Here is a 17,422-nt window from a genome sequence, read left to right as displayed (position 1 = left end):
GAGAATTTTGGAAGAAGAGAAAAGAAACCCTTGGATCCCTTTTCACAATGGTACATAGGTGGCCATACTCATATCATCATCTGTTGGGGGAGAAATGCATCTGAAGTCTGAGCTCCTATTACCACTCTGTCAGGGGTAATAAGAGGTCCCTGACCTTCCACAGATAAAACTATAGACGTGTGCTTATTCTCTGAAATCCCTTTCCTCTGAAGTTCAGATCATTGCCACACTAGTCGTTGGAACATTCTATGTGGTGATGAATGACCTAACCTACGTTTCCCAGTCTGCTGTGGTTAATCATCCTGACAGGATTTCATAGGATTACAGATTTGTCAAAGGTTCAGACAGTAGTCCAAAAGAGACTTACTAAGCTAATTCCCGGTATGAGGAGGTTGCCCTACCAAGAGAAGCTAGACAGTTCACATCTTTATTCCTTGGAGATTAGAAGAATGAGGAGTGATCTTACTCAAACATATAAGATCATAAGGGGACCTGATTGGGTCGTGGCAGAGTCACAAAGGAAGTGTATAGTTACCAGTTAAGAGCCTAGTCATTTAAAACTGAGCTGCATATGAGTTTCATTTCTGGAATCTCTGAAATGTTCTGTGAATTTAAGCTCGTGAAATTCTGGTTGGTGGTAGAGGCCAGATGATTAGGTATATTTATGGTGGAGATCATTCACCAAGAGGTGTTGCTCAAAATTTCCAGCATCTGCAGAACCTATTGCGTTCATCGACAAATACTTAGAAGATTGAGGAATTGAGGTTTATGGAGAACTGGTACGGAAGAGTTGAGGCCAACATAGATCAATCATGATCATTTTGAACAGTGGGGCAGGCTTAACAAGCCTAGAGACCTAATCTTATCCCAGTTTTTTGGTGTTTTAAATGAAACTAGAGCTTAGTTCTTCACAATGGCTATCATTTCCTGATCATGAAATACGTGTATGCCCATAGTTAATGTTGGGGAAACTTACTGCAGTGTTCCACAGAGGTTTACAAAGTTTTGTCAATGTTGCATGCTGCGCAAATTACATTATTACAAGGGTTTAACCTTTACCAGAAGCCCTGCAGCAGGAGAAAGTAAATACAATGAGAGCAGAAAAGAACAAAATCCATTATTGTGCAAAGCAGTCACAATGTTATTGTGCTGAAGTAATAATTAGGGTGGCTCAGGTCGGTGAAGAATCAAATGACTGAGGAGAAACAACTGTTCTTGGACGTGGTCATGTGGGACCTCTTGCTTCTGTACCTCCTGCCCCATAGTGCCTGTGAGAAGATGGCATTGCCAAGATGATACGGAATTTGACAATGCATGTTGCCTTCTTGAGGCAGGGCCTTTATGAAGATACTACCGATGGTGGGGAGAAATATGCTAGTGATGAGGTGTGCTAGGGCCGAGTCCGTGTCTCTGCATCTCCTTATGTTCCTGCCCACTTGAAATGCTCCACCAGACCATGATGCAACCTACCAGGTTACTTTCAATGGTATATCTGCAGAGGTTTTTTTAGTGTGCAATGACGTGCCAAACCCCCTTAACATTCTAAAAAAGGTGAAGACACTGTTGTCCTTCATTATGATTGTATCTTTCTGTGTATGTGCTGAACCCAAAGGTTGACCTCTTGCACTTCCAGTCAGAACTGTGAGACAGAGCCAATGTGATTCATTCAATGAATTAGTATTGTCAATGTAAGAGTTATGATAATTTTTCACTTGATTTTCTCTGCAAGTTTATATGAGTAAATATTGTATGTAGCATTGCTGTATGATTTTTGAATTTTATTGCCAACTACTGTAGCTCTTGGGTGCTCATTTCTCCATTGCCAATGCTTATGTACTCAAATATTTTAGTATCTTCATAGCTGTGTTCTCTGCAAAGTTCAAAGTAAAATTTATTGTCAGAGTTTATTCATGTCACCACACCCAACCCTGAGATTCTTTTTCCTGCAGCAGAGATACTCAGCAATCATATAGAACAGTAACTGTAAACAGGATCAATGAAAGAGCAAGAGCATCGAAGACAACAAACTGTGCAAATACAAATGCAAATAAATAGCACTAAATAACGAGAGTCAGAGTCATAGTCATACTTTATTGATCCCGGGGGAAATTGGTTTTCAGTTACAGCTGCACCATAAATAATTAAATAGTAATAAAACCATAAGTATTTAAATAGTAATATGTAAATTATGCCAGCATGAAATAACAAGATTGAACAGGGGAACACCAGAAGTAGATTAAGTATAATTATCCTCTTTTGTTCAAGGGCTTGATGACTGAGGGGTAGCAACTGTTCTTGAACCTGGTGGTGCAAGTCCCGAGACCCTTGTACCTTCTACCTGATGGTAGCAGCGAGAATAGAACATGGCCTAGTTGGTGAGGAACTTTGATGATGGATGCTGCTTTTCTACGACGACATTTCATATGGATATACTCAATAGTTGGGAGGGCTGCATCTGTGATATACTGGGCCAAATCCACTACCTTTTATAGCATTTTCCATTCAAAGGCATGTAATTGATAAGATATATGGAGAAACACACAGAGTATAGAAGCCATTTTAGTTTCTCTCCCAGCTTCTGGCCTTCTGTGTTCTCTTTTGCTAAACGCGAAAAAGAAACCCATGTCTGAGCTCATAGGAACTATTATAGCAACCTCTAGCCATGTAATACTTGGATTACTGCCATGAATTTTCCTCCTTACATGCTCAAATCTCAACATGTGGGTCTTTCTTAATGACTCATCATTGGAGGTCATGCTGCTTAGAGTCCTCAGCGTGATATCCAATGATGAGTCGCTGGGAGAGACCCACATATTGGGATTTGAACTCTTTGAATCAATACTGTTTATGCTACAAGATTACTTTTTCTATGATACTTTTTGATCATGTAATGGTTTGCTAATATTTTCTGTCCAGGCTAACACATGATGAATGAGTACATAGAGGATTACCAAGAGCTGCAAATGGCTACAGAACCTTACCCCAGCATGAGTTACCAATTTTAGAAGCAGAATGAAGAAGAAAGTTTAGAAATGGGGAACCGTCATGACACTTGATTCACGGCAGTAATAACACAGGAAATGAACTTAACTGGGAACGTTCACTCACCAGCACAATATCTCTGCAACAAGCAAATGGCTTGCTGCTTGGTGCATAATACAGTGTATGAAATGATGTCTGACTTCTGTAGTTTTCCAGACTTGTGTAGTCTTCCTGACTGGCTTTATTATCTGTCTTCATGGCATGAGCAAAACTAATGGATTACATTATTGATTTATTTTTAAAAACAAATAGCCCCATCAACATGCACAAATGTTGCCGACAGTGGATATAGCTAATTTAGAAGAAAAATATATGTTAATATGAGAATACATTTTAGAACTGGAGTCCTAGCGTTTCAATGGCGAATTAAGTTCAACCGTAAATGTGAGGGAGGAAAAAATGGGGGAAAAAAATGAACATTCAGAAAATAAGAAACTGAAGCTCTTAGAAGACCAAATCAAACAGAAGCAAAAAGATAATATGCTGGTCAGTAAAATTGTTCTCAAATTTTATTAAGGCACTTAGATTTATTTTTAAGGGTATAAAATTCAAAAGTAATAAAGTTATGTTAATCTTGGTCAAAGTGCACCACATTTGTCCTGTAGTTCAAAGTGAACATAAAGCACCAGAGTTGTGTACAGGGCTGATACACAAACTGAGATATTTCAACTACAGGGAAATAATTCTGCTTTCCCTTTCTTAAATTATGAATTAGTCGCATAGGGTAGATGCAGGGAAATTTCTTGCACTTACGGGCAAATCCAAAATTATCAGTCATAAATACAAAGTGGTTCCTAATAAATTCAAAAGGGAAACCCAATACAAAGTTTATCAGCACTATAAAAAGCTGAGGCAAATTAATGCTTCCAAAGGAAAGTACTGTGAATGTTTGGAAGAAAGAGAGCCAAGTCAAATATAATGGAAAGGAACACAAAGCAAAACAGAACGCGGGAAGAACCCTGTGGTGGCAAAAGGTTTAAATCAACATTTTGGGTTGAGATCTTGCAATATGACTCTTTTTCTTAGGAAAGTGATGGAAGTGGGGTTTGAGGTGCTTTAAGGTTGCAGCTGTGGAGGGATGATCTCCTGATGGTCCAGGATACAATGGTCTGGTCTGCATTAGTGGAACTATATTCCAGAGGAAGGTAAGAGGAAGTGCCAGAAAGCTGTCATCTAGTTTCTGCAAAGTAGAGGTCAGTGTAACAGATTACAATGTCAACCTCCTTATATGAGGATTTGATGAACTAAGGGTCAGTGAACTGAGACGAGAGCTGCACACTCAGAGAGGATGAAGTTGGAGTGGATGGGGTGAGTGAAGAGTCATGGCAGTCCAATGCCACATTGTAATTAGAGATGAAAAGATCAACAGAGGGTTAAAAAGCCAGAAGGGGCTATCCAAGTGGAAGGGGAGTTCTAGAGATAGGTAGAAAGGTTGTCAGAGGAGGGATGACTTGTTGAAGAAATAGGTATCAATGCAAAGATGGTGGAAGAGGATATTGATATTATGTCTAGTCCAGAACTTATTGAGGTGCTGGCATAGGGGTTCAAGTTGAGGCCTCTGCTGAGGACAGGCTGCTCAGCATTGGAGATGGGTGGGAGGTCTGAGGAATAGTGAGGACCCTGAAGGGTGGAAGATGTCTTTTAGTGGGGTGAAGAGAGATGGTGAGTGGAGAGTTGGGAGGGAGAAGGGTTGGGGGTTATATTAGAGCTTGAGATGAGATACAAGACCAGAGGAAGATGGGTGACAAGGTAAAGTCAGCAAGGGTGATAGGAGATTGGATCATAATTGGGTGTGAGAGGGAGGAGCACCCCATTTAATGTCAGCGGTCCTGATATCGGGTCTTGATCTAAAATGTCGACTTGTCCCTTCTGCCTCCGTAGTTGCTCCTTGACCCACTGATTTCTTTCAGTGTTCTGTTTTTTATTCCTCATTCCAGTATTTGCAGTCTTTTTTGTCTTCATAAAGGACAGGGTGTATAAACTGCAGTACAGACCAGATGGGCTGAATGATTCTTCAAGTGGTGCGTGTTCATTGCAAGATTAACAATGCATCATTATTAGGCTCCAAAATTAGACAATTTTGTTGCATTTTTTAATGGTGTCAATTGTGAAGACAGTTCAACAGTACCTAAATGACTAAAGGCAATTTATTGTGGCAAAAGGAACCTACTACTTTTGGTTCCTTCCCAATTTTTTCTGCCATTGTCATCTTGGTCATGCGGAGTAGTGGGAATATCTGTATACATTTTGTTAGAAAAACATTCCAAGAATAAACTGTGGTAAATAAATTGTAACTGATTGGCAGTTCCACATTGGAAAACTTACCTATTTCTTTGCAGTCAGCAAATTATTCTACCTTGTGAAATTGTTCAACTATGGCATTAGCCATTATGGGGCATCCTCACCTCTCCACAGCAATTTCCCAAGGAAAGTTCTAGCCAGAAACTGATGGTAAATAAATGGACTCTTGTCTTCCCTCATTTCTACTGTTACTTCCTTGAAAAGGTCCTCTCCAAGTTATAAATACTCACATCACCATTTAAAATGTAACAGTAATTAACTAAGGAGTTGCAGAAATGCAGCATCTAATTGAAGACCATAAGACAAAATAATATGCGAGGTATTTATTTTCTGTCTCTATATTTAGTGTTTATTTGATTTTTGCTTTTTGACTACTATTTTCTGGTCAAGTAATTTGAGCATTTTTTCCCAATTTGTGCACAAATCTCAGTGTGAGAAGCAGGTTCTCACCCTTTCAGTAGGATGTGGGTTAATTGAAATTCAGAGCTTCAATAATACAACAAGACCATAAGATATAGGAGCTGAATTGGACCATTTGGCCCATCGAGTCTGCTCTGCCATACAATCATGGCTGATTCCTTTTTCCTCTCCTCAGCCCCACTCCCAGCTTTTATCCCATAACCTTTGATGTCGTGTCCAATCAAGAACCTATCAAGCTCTGCATTAAATACACCCACAAAGACCTGGCCTCCACAGCTGCCTGTGGTAACAAATTCGACAAGTTCACCACCCCCGGCTAAAGAAATTTCTCCACATCTCTGTTTTAAATTGGCGCCTTTCTATCCTGAGGCTGTTCCTTCTTATCCTAGACTCCCCCACCATAGGAAACATTCTTTCCACATCTACTCGGTCAAGGCCTTTCAACATTTGAAAGGTTTCAATGAGATCCCCCATCATCCTTCTAAATTCCAGTGAGTACAGACCCAGAGCTATCAAATGTTCCTCGGAAGATAACCCTTTCATTGCCAGAATCATCCATGTGAGCTTCCTTTGGACCCTCTTGACTGCCAGCACATCTTTTCTCAGATGAGGAACCCAGAACTGTTCACAATATTTAAGGTGAGGCCTCACCTCACCAGTGCCTTATAAAGCCTCAGTATCACATCCCTGCTCTTGTATTCTAGACCTCTTGAAATGAATGCTAACATTGTATTTGCCCTCCTCACCACTGACGCACCCTGCAAATTAACCTTTATGGAATCGTGCACAAGGACTCCCAAGTCCCATTGCATTTCAGATTTTTAGATTTTTTTTCCCATTTAAAAAATAGTCTGCACATTTATTTCTTCTACCAAAGTGCATGACCATGCATTTTCCAACATTGTATTTCATTTGCCACTTTCTCGCCCATTCTCCTAATCTGTCCAAGTCCTTCTGCAGGCTATCTGTTTCCCCAATATTAACTGCCCCTCCACCAATCTTCGTATGATCTGCAAACTTGGCAACAAAGCCATCTATTCCATCATCTAAATCATTGATACACAGCATAAAAGGAAGTGGTCCCAACTCCAACCCCTTCAGAACACCACTAGTCATTGGCAGCCAACCAGAAAAGGATCTTTTATTCTGACTTGCTGCCTCCTACCAATCAGCCAATGCTGTAACCATGTCAGTAACTTTCCTCTAATACTATAGGCTCTTAACTTGGTAAGCAGCCTCATGAGTGAAAAACCTTGTCAAAGGCAGTCTGAAAGTCCAATATACAACAACTACTGCATCCCCTTTATCTATCCTACTTGTAATCTCCTCAAAGAATTCCAACAGGTTCGTCAGGCAAGATTTTCCCTCAAGGAAACCATGCTGACGTTGTCTTATCTTGTCCTGTGTCATCAAGTACTCCATAACCTCATCCTTAACAATTGATTCCAACACCTTCCCAACCACTGAGATGAGGTAACTGGTCTATAATTTCCTTTCTGCTGCTGATTTTTGAAAGATCATTACTAATGCCTTCACAGTCTGTACTGCTACCTCTTACAGAACCCTAGGGTGCAGTTCCTGTGGTCCAGGTGACTTATGCTCTTTTAGGTCTTTCACCTTTTGAGCACCTTCTCCCTTGTAATAGTAACTGCACTCATTTCTCCTCCCTCACACCCTGGCACACTGCCAAAATTTTCCACAATGAAGACTGGTGCAAAATACTCATTTAGTTTATCTACCTTCTTGTCTCCCATTATTTTTCTGGCCTCATTTTCTAGTGGTCCTATATCCACTCGCATCTCTCTATCTTTTACATACTTGAAAAAGCTATGACTATCCACCTTGATATTGTTTGCTAACTTGTTTTAATATTTCATCTTTCCCTCCTAATGATTCTTTTAGTTGCTGTCAGTAAGTTTTTAAAAGCTTCCCAATCCTCTGTCTTCCCACTAATTTTTGCTTTGTTGTATGTCCTCTCCTTTGCTTTTACATTAGCTTTGACTTCCCTTATCAGCCACGGTTGTAATATTTTGCCATTCGGGTATTTCTTCATTTCTGGAATGCGTCTATCCTGTACCTTCTTCATTTTTCCCATACACTTACGCCATTACTGCTCTGCTGTCATCCCTGCAAGCATCTCCTTCCAATTTACTTTGGCCAACTCCTCTTTGATACCACTGTAATTTCCTTTACTCCACTGAAATGCTGCTACATCAAACTTTACTTTCTCCATATCAAATTTCAAGTTGAACTCAATCTTATTATAATCACAGCCTCCCACGGGTTCTTTTACCTTAAGCTCCCTAATCGTCTCCGGTTCATTACATAATATCCAAACCAGTATAGCTGATCACTTAGTAGGGTCAATGCAAACTGCTCTAAAAAACCATCTGGTAGGCATTCAACAAACTCACTCTCTTGAGATCCATTGCCAACCTAATTTTCCCAATTGACCTTGATGTTAAAATCTCCCATGACCATCATAACATTGCCCTTCTGACACACCTTTCTTATTTCCCTTGTAATCTGCGGTCCACATCCCAGCTACTTTTTGGAGGCCTGTATATAACTGTCATCAGTGTCCTTTTACTCTTGCAGTTTCTTAACTCAACCCACAAGGATTCAATATCTTCCGATCCTATGTCACATCTTTCTATTGATTTGATGCCATTCCTTTTCAGGACAGCCACACCATCCCCTCTGCCTACCTTCCTATCCGTCCGATACAATATGTCACCTTATACATTCCGCTCCCAATTACAACCATCCTTCAGCCAAGATTCAGCGATGGGCACATTATCATTTCTGACAATCTGTAATAGTGCAACTCATCCATCTTATTTCTTATACTTAGTACATTGATATATAACACTTTGAGTACTGTATTTGGTATCATTTTTGATTCTTCATCCCTAATGCACTGATAGACACCCTGCTGGCTACAATTTTGTCCAATCATCTGCCTGCCCTTCCTGACAGTCTGACTGTATGCTATCTTTGCTTTTTTATCATTTGTCCTATCATTAGTCCCTTCACCCCCTCCCCACCCCATCAGATTAGTTTAAACCCTCCCCAACTGCTCAAACAAACCAGCCTGTGAGAATATTGGTCCCCCTTGGGTTCAGGTACAACCCGTCATTTGTACCTTCCCCAGATGAGATCCCAATGATCTAAGAACTTGAAGCCCTGCCCTCTGCACGAGCTTCTCAGCCACGCTGATCATCTGCCAAATCATCCTGTTTCTACCTTCAGTGCCGTGTGGCACAGGTAACAATCCAGAAATTACTAACCTGGAGGTCCTGCTTCTCAGCTTCCTGACTAGCTCTCTAAATTCCCTCATCAGGACTTTTTAGACTGTTATTGGATCATGTCAACATTGAGCTCTCAATACCTCTTCATTATTTACCTTTTAGCGTTTTAATTTTTATGTAAAAATTAATTACATAATGGATTTATTCAGGCACATTGGCGAGGCTGCCTCCTACGGAAGAAGCTGTCTCGTGCTTTAGCTGCTGTTCTTACTGAAGAAGAGGATGACTTTGAAGAAGTTAATTTGAATGATTTTGTATTTGATGAGGTAAGTAAACATGAAATCATGTTCCTCAAACTTTATCACATCAAGGATTGTAAAGTGTTTGTGGTGATGCCTGTGGTTGGAGTGTGGGCCTGAAATTGGTGGCTGCAAAGTTTATTAATCCCCAAGGCCCAAACAAGCCAAACCGAGATGTGGCCCAGGGCTTTAGAGGAATGGATAGGCAGAGAGTGCAGGTATGAGAGAGAGAGGGGGACACAATTGGAAGCCCTTAAAAGGATATTGGATGGAAGTTGAGAAGTCAAGCCTCGCTGCTCCCAGAGACAGGCATCTGAATCTGAAAATGATAGGTTTAGTGGGAGTGCTATGGTAGGTTATATGGAATCTTGGAGACTGGGCCTGAGTGAAGTAATGAGCTGAGATTGGGGCCGAGCTCAAGAGATCAGGGCTGGGGTGTTGGAGAATAATAGGTATTAGCCTGGGCCTAGTCAGAGAGAGTGGAGAGAAGTCCCAGGAAAAGTAGAAATTATTGCAAAAAGGTCATTTGGGTTAGGTTCTTAATTAAAAAAAAAGCATCTGGGTTAGGTTCTTTGGGCTGGGCTCTTTAAATGAAAAATATGACGTAGTTTTTAAGTAGTGTGCAAAATGAATCATTCAGTGTGATGTGCAGCACTAGAAATAAGTAGCACCATAAAATTGTATTTCTTCACCAGTGCTAAACACTGAAAAACTGTCATTTGATAAATGTTCAGATTTTAATTTACTTGCATTATGTTCAACACTATTAAACTGTTCTTGTTATATTGCACAATGCAGTACCAGCTGTGCTTGTGGAAAAACTGGGCCCCTTCCCTGGTCAATGTTATATAAATCACATAACCATCATTAATGTATCTGTAACTGTCCTCAGACTATCAAATCTAGATTTCAGTTCAGATTCAGATTTATTTATCACATATACATTGAAATAAACAATGCAATCTATCATTTGCGTTAACAATCAGCATATACGAGGACGGTTCAGGGCAGCTTGCAAGTGTCATCACATCCTCCGGTGCCAGCACAACATGTCCACAATATTTCACAGAGCAACACAAGCAGCAACAACAACTGTAAAGCAAACCCCTTTCGCATCCCTCCCAGCCAGCCAATCACCCACACACACAGACCTCAAACCTCAAGGCGTACATCGTGAAAGAGTGGGCCTCAACTTACTGCCAGTGGCAGCTTACCCAGAACCATCACTGGCCAATGTATTGAAGATGGATTTTTTTTTCCTGGTGTACTGGTGTTAATTCTCTGTCTAAACTTATCCAAGTACGTAATGGCAAGGCATTGCTCGACATTTGGGCAGGTTATGTCAAATTGTGTCGTGAAAGAGTTGAATATTGATTGTGACAGGTGACTATGCTATGCCAGCTGGCTCAGAGACTCAAACCAGACAAATATTTTGAATGTTTATTAATCTAAGAAATACTTAAAATCTATTAAGAAATAATTGAGACAATTAAAAAACAAAATAGGATGGCAGTTTGAAAAATAGCACCATTTCCAGCAAGCAAGAAACTATATTATATTATAGCTATTAGTGAGACTTGGTGCAGATGGGGCAGGATTGACAGTTCAGTGTCCTGCAGTCCCGTTGTCATAGACACGATAGAGGTATTAAAGGGGGCAGGGTGGCATTACTCACCAGGGAATATGTCATGGCCATGCTCAGAGAGGACATGCTGGAGGGTTCATCTATTGATAGAATTTGGATGCAGCTGAGGAGTAAAAAAGGGATCATCACATTATTGTTACTATATTATAGTTCTCTCAATAGTTAGCAGGATTTGGAGGACAAATTTGTAGCAAACAGTTGCAGGAAATGTAAGGTTGTAATCTTATGTGTTTTTCACTTTCCACCTACTGACTGAGACTTCCACTCTAAAGGGCAGGACGGGATAGAGTTTGTCAATTGAATTGAATTTATTTCTTACATCCTTCACTTACATGAGGAGTAAAGATCTTTACATTACGTCTCTGTCTAAATGTGTAATGTGCAATCATAGTAATGTATAATAAATAGAACAGTCAATGTAACATAGAGTACACTCAAATCAGCGTGAGTTAATCAGCCTGATGGCCTGGTGGAAGAAGCTGTCCCGGAGACTGTTGGTCCTGGCTTTTATCCCCAGTGATCCTTCGGGCCCTTTTCTCACACCTGTCTTTGTAAATGTCCTGAATCATGGGAAGTTCACAACTATATATGCGCTGAGCTGTCTACACCACTCTCTGCATAATCCTGTGATTAAGGGAGGTCCCATACAAGGTAGTGATGAAGTCAGTCAGGATGCTGTCAATTGTGCCCCTGCAGAAAGCTCTTAGGATTTGGGGGCCTATACCAAACTTCCTCAACTGTCTGAGGTGAAAGAGGTGCTATTGTGCCTTTCTCACCACACAGCTGGTGTGTACAGACCAAGTGAGGTCCTCGGTAATGTGGATGCCAAGGAACTTAAAGCTGTTTACCCTCTCAACCCCAGATCCATTGATGTTAATAGGAGTTAGCCTGTCTCCATTCCTCCTGTAATCCACAACCAGCTCCCTTGTTTTTGCAACATTGAGGGAGAGGTTGTTTTCTTGACACCACTGTGTCAGAGGGATGACTTCTTCCCTGTAGGCAACCTTGTTATTGTTTTGAGATTATATAGTAGTGTCGTCAACAAATTTAATTAGCAGATGAGAGCTGTGGGTGGCGACACAGTAGGTATACATTGGAGTAAAGGAGGGGACTTAGTACACAGCCCTGAGAGACGCCTGTATTGAGAGTCAGAGGGGTGGAGATGAGGGAGACCACTCTTACTACCTGCCAACGATCTGATAGGAAGTCCAGGATCCAGTTGCACAAGGCAGGGTCAAGGCTGAGGTCTCTGAGCTTCCTGACGAGCCTGAAGGGAATTATCATGTTGAATGATGAGCTGTAGTCCAAGAACAGCATTCTCACATAAGCATCCTTCTTCTCCAGATGTGTAAGGACGGTATGTAGATCAGTGGCTATCGTGTCGTCTGTCGATTGGTTTTATTAGTAGGCGAGTTGTAGGGGTCTAGTTTGGGTGGTAGCATGCTGCAGATGTAGTCCTTGACCAGCCTCTCAAAGCATTTGCTTATTATTGAGGTGAGTGTGACAGGATGTCAGTTGTTCAGACATGTTACATTGGTCTTTTTTGGTACAGGGATAATGTTGGATAATTTGATGCAGGAGGGCACTCTACACTGCAAGAGGGAGAATAAAAGTTTCATTAATCAATGTATACAGTAGAGCTCCCAACTAGAGAGAGACTGATACTGAATCTCCTCTTAGGGAATGAGACAGAAGTTTGTGTAGGGGAACACTGGATCTAGTGATCATAATTCCAATTTTTTCAAGATGATTATAGAGGATAGGACCAATTTTCCGGCGAAGTTTCTAAGTTGAAAAAAAAACAATTTTGATGGCATCAGAGGAATCTGGCGGGTATGTATTGAGATAGGTTGTTTTCTGGCAAAAAGGTGCTTAGTAAGTGGTAGAGAAAGTACTGGAGAGAATCCTAAGGGATAGGATTTATGAGCATTTGGAAAACCATGGCCTAATTAGGGAGAGCCAGCATGGCTTTGTGTGGGACAAGTCATGTCTTACTGACTTTATTGGGTTTTTCAACAAGGTGATGAGAATGATTGATGAAGGTTGAGTTGTGGATGTTGTCATATGGATTTTAGTAAGGCATTTGATAAGGTGCCTCATGAAAGGCTCATCCAAAAAAATTAAAATGCATGGGATCCATGGTGAATTGACTGTTTGGATTCAGAACTGGCTTGACCTTAGAAGACAGAGGGTAGTGGTCGAAGGAACTTATTCTAGCTGGAGGTTTGTGATGAGTGGTGTTCCACAGGGATCTGTACTGGGACCTCTGCTGTTCATGATGTATATAAATGATCTGGATGAAAATGTAGATGGATAGGTTAGTAAGTTTTCAGGTAGATGTTAACTATCTAGACTTTAGAAAGCTCTTCGACAAAGCCCCTCATAGGAAGCTGGTCAAGAAGCTTAGGTTGTTTGGTACTCAGGATGTTGTGGTCAATTAAATTCAACCTTGACTTAGAAGGAGAAACCAGAGTGTGCTAGTAGATGGTTCTCTCTCAGTTTGGATGCCTGTGACTAATGGTGTACTGCAGGGATCATTGATTGCATCAGTTTATATTAATGAGTGAAATAATAATGTGGTAAACTGGGTTACTAAATTTGTGGATGACACGAAATTGGGAGCGTAGTGGTGAGCAAGATAGGCTATTGAAGCTTGCAGCTTGGTCCATCTGAGAAAATGGGCATAAAAATGGCAGGTAAAATTTAATACAGGCAAGTATGAGGTGTTGTACTTCGGGGAGTACAGACCAGGATAAGACCTGCACAGAGAATAGTAACATTGGGGTGTTTGGTAGAATGAAAAGACCTGAGAATATAGTTCCATTGTTCCTTGAAAGTGGCATCACGGGTAGATAGGATCATTAAGAGAACTTTTTTAACATTAGCCGTCATATATCAAAGTACCTACTGAGTACAAGAGTTGGGATGTTATGTTGAAGTTGTATAAAATGTTGGTGAAGTCGAATTTGAAGTATTGCGTGCAGTTCTGATCACCTACCTGCAGAAAAGATGTCAGAAATTTTAAAAGAGTGCAGAGCAGAGAAAATTTATAAGGATTTGCCTGGACATGAGTACCTGAGTTACAGCAAAAGTTTGAATTGGTTAGGAAGTGATAGATATGTGTTCAATTGTAATAATTAAGAGAAGTTTGGATAGGTACGTGGATGAGAGAGGTATGGAGGGCTATGCTGGTTACAGGCAAATGGAACTTGGAAGAAGATTCGGTTGGCACAGACTAGGTGGGCCAAAGGGTCTGTTTCTGCGCTCACTATCATTAAGATCTAGCCTCAACCAGAATGCTAACTTTTTCACCTTTTTCATTGAATATAAACTGAAAGAAAAGTTTGAACTGCTAGATATGAAGAAGAAAATCTCTTCAAAACTAGCTAATAACGTAAAAACATAAATTATGGTCAAAATCATTTTTGATCAATATTTTAAAGCAACCAAATAAAATGGTTTATATTATGCCACCAGTCTTTTGTTTGACATGATACTAATGGAAATAGTGAAAAAATTTTTTAAGGTTCTAGAAATAATGTTAAGCACATTGTTTATTAGCATTAATAACTGAATAAATCTTACAGAGCTGAACACTCATCTGTTTTTCTGGGAACATTAGTGGCATAATTTCTCCCGTTCAGGTGTTTTGAGGATCTTTTCTAGGAAAGAAATGTCCCATTCGAATTTTTTGTATTTTGTAAATAAGTATTTTTACAAGTAAATTACCGAAGTAACATTGACTTGATTATTGATGGGAGATATTTAAAAAAACAAATGAACTGAGGCAATAGCCAACATAAATTGTAAAAAATATTAATTCAAGAATTACTACCATAATTTTTATGCTAAATGTAGCCAAACAGTGTTGTTATGGAAAACATAATATAAATTACGCTGAAAAGTAAAATTCTTTTGGGAGAGGAACATTAAATTTCCTTAAAAAAGAACCTGAATACACCATTATTATTTTTGGCATAAATGCTCAAGATCAAAAGCATTTTGAAGGATGCTTATTCTACAAGTGCCAAGATAATTTCATCATAAAGACATGATTTAAAGATAAAGCCATCTCTGCCAAGTTAACACCAGAATCCTGAAAAAAGAGATTTTATGATGACCATTTTTGTTCCTAATGTGCTAAATGCAATTGTTTGATTTTTTTTTCATTTCTTCACTGAATTTTGTCTAAAAAGAATCTACTACTTCACTTAGGCAACCTTGGACAAGGATTGGATAAAACTAGATCCTTGGGTCTCTTCTCAAACTCTTCCACTTCCAAAATCAGACCTACAACAAAAGGTATTGCTTTATGTAAACCAGTTCCATTCCTGTTTTAACTGATCCTTGATTGAATGTGGCAATGGAATATGAATTAAGAAATGCAAAGGCATAAAAACAAATACTTCAGAGTGTCCCAACGTTCATCAGCAGTGACACGTGGAATTTGTCTTCTGGCTTTTCTTCCAAACACTTAGATTAATTGCTGTATTATTTGTTCTGCAGTTCTTTTACGCTGCAGTGGCATGTAAGTGATGCACTGCAGCTGTATATTTGGCACAGAACTGGAACACAATGAGTAAAAATGTAGCTTAGTATAGTTTGATTAACGAACAACGACAGGAGCAAAATTTCAGACCTCACTAGAGAACAAATTGAAGAGTTGTACTAAACAAAAATGATGCAGCTCTTTAAAAATCTGAAATAGAAGCAGCCTGATTTATCAGGTTAGGAGGGAAAGCAAATCCTGGATTTATCTGTATGTTGAAAAGCAATAATAACTTTTATACCTTGTATTTTTAACACCTTTCACATAGTATTGGAGGGGTTTCTGATGTAGCGGTGTTCGCTGAGCTTGGCAATTAGCTTGCACACATTTCATCACTAGTCGAGATGATATCCTCAGTGACTCCAACAACTGCCCACTGAGGATGTCACTTTGACTGGTGCTGAAACGTCGGCAAACTAATTGCCAAGCTTAGTGTACACTGCAACGTCAAATGCCTCAACCGAAGCTACCAATATTGTCCACCATCCTAAAGAAGCAGTTTTATTCTGTGAGGAAAAATATTAACAGCTAGGAACTCATCTAATTGTCACAATATTCTTAAACACATTTCAAATGAGAATAAACCCAGGAAGCAAATCATTTCCAGTATTAATAATAGTCTGTTATTAAATTCTCCACTCAAAATGAGTGAATGTCAAGGTGAAGGTGGAGTATACAATATAAAATGTTCACTCACTGATGTACCCAAAAGATCATATTACTGAGTAAGTGAAAGTTTATTCCATTATTGAGCATTTCCTCATGGATCAGGAAAGATAATTGCTTTACTTAATTAGTAATTTTGTTCTGTGATTCTTTCTGTTTTTATTTCACTACTTACCAACTAAAGCAGGGGTTCCCATTCTGGGGTCCACGAACACCTCAGTTAATGGTAGGGGTCCATGGCATAAAAAATGTTGGGAACTCCTAAACTAAGATATCTGATGATGCACTGGAACCTGTAATTAATATGAGTCTGTAAGGTAGTTAATTTTCTCTTGCATGAGGTCATACGTAGGCACATTTTCATTTGATGAAATATATCAAATATGATTAAAGGAATGAGAGTTAAAACTTGAATATTACTTTCAATTGAGAGAGAAGGACATGTAAATATTGGTTCAGATTAATAAAGTGCAAATTTAAGACTGACAGTTTGAAGTTCTTCGAGCAAAGAGTGACATTACCAAGGTTAAAGCCTGCACCAATTATATCCAGGGAGTTGGCATTTATCAGAACCTCCGCTTATTGCTTATTAAATAATGAGAGGATGCATGTCCTGAAGCACAGTCTGATCTCCCAAAGTTTCACTACCATGGAATGTTTACCTGGATGAATGAACCACCAACAGCACAAAATAAGCTCGAGAGCATTCAGACAGAGCAGTCCATAGTACTGACACCCCAGCCATCCGAAACATTTATTTGTTCCATCATCAGTGACATGTGGCTGCAAGAACAACAATGGTTAGTTGTTTCAGCTACTCGAACAGCATCCTCCAAACTACTGGCCTTAACCATCATAACAGCCATAAGAAGCAGGTGCTTAAGGGCACTAAATTGCATTGCAGCATCTTCTCCAAGTCCAAATCACCTTGATTTGGAAATATATTGCCATTCTTACACTGCTGTTGTATCTAAATCTAGGAATGTTACACCCAATAGCATTGGGAGTTCTACAAAGTTCAAAGTAAATTTATTATCAAGGTGCATATATGTCACCATATACAACTCTGAGATTCATTTTCTCGTGGGCGTATTCAATAAAGCCATAACAGAACCAATGAAAGACCACTTCAACCAGTGTGCAAAAAACAACAAACTATGCAAATACGAAAGGAAAGAAAAAAAATAATAATAAATAAATAAACAACAAGTATTGAGAACGTGAGATGAAGAGCCCTTGGAAGTGAGTC

At 39.6% G+C, this 17,422-nt stretch overlaps 1 protein-coding gene across 1 annotated transcript in view; it reads left to right on the top strand.

Moving 5' to 3' along the window:
• Positions 1-17,422, top strand: part of lrriq1 (leucine-rich repeats and IQ motif containing 1) — a 179,901-nt gene that overhangs the window by 101,743 nt on the left and 60,736 nt on the right. Inside the window, exons 19-20 of the mRNA XM_063059516.1 lie at positions 9,224-9,340; positions 15,174-15,260. Of these exons, the coding sequence (XP_062915586.1) occupies positions 9,224-9,340; positions 15,174-15,260 (204 nt within the window). The remainder of the gene's footprint in view (positions 1-9,223; positions 9,341-15,173; positions 15,261-17,422) is intronic.

This window comes from Mobula hypostoma, chromosome 9 (genome assembly GCF_963921235.1).
Source record: "Mobula hypostoma chromosome 9, sMobHyp1.1, whole genome shotgun sequence".
Classification (NCBI taxonomy): domain Eukaryota; kingdom Metazoa; phylum Chordata; class Chondrichthyes; order Myliobatiformes; family Myliobatidae; genus Mobula; species Mobula hypostoma.
Note: the sequence above shows the minus strand (reverse complement) of the source record. Positions and strands in the feature narration are given on the sequence as shown.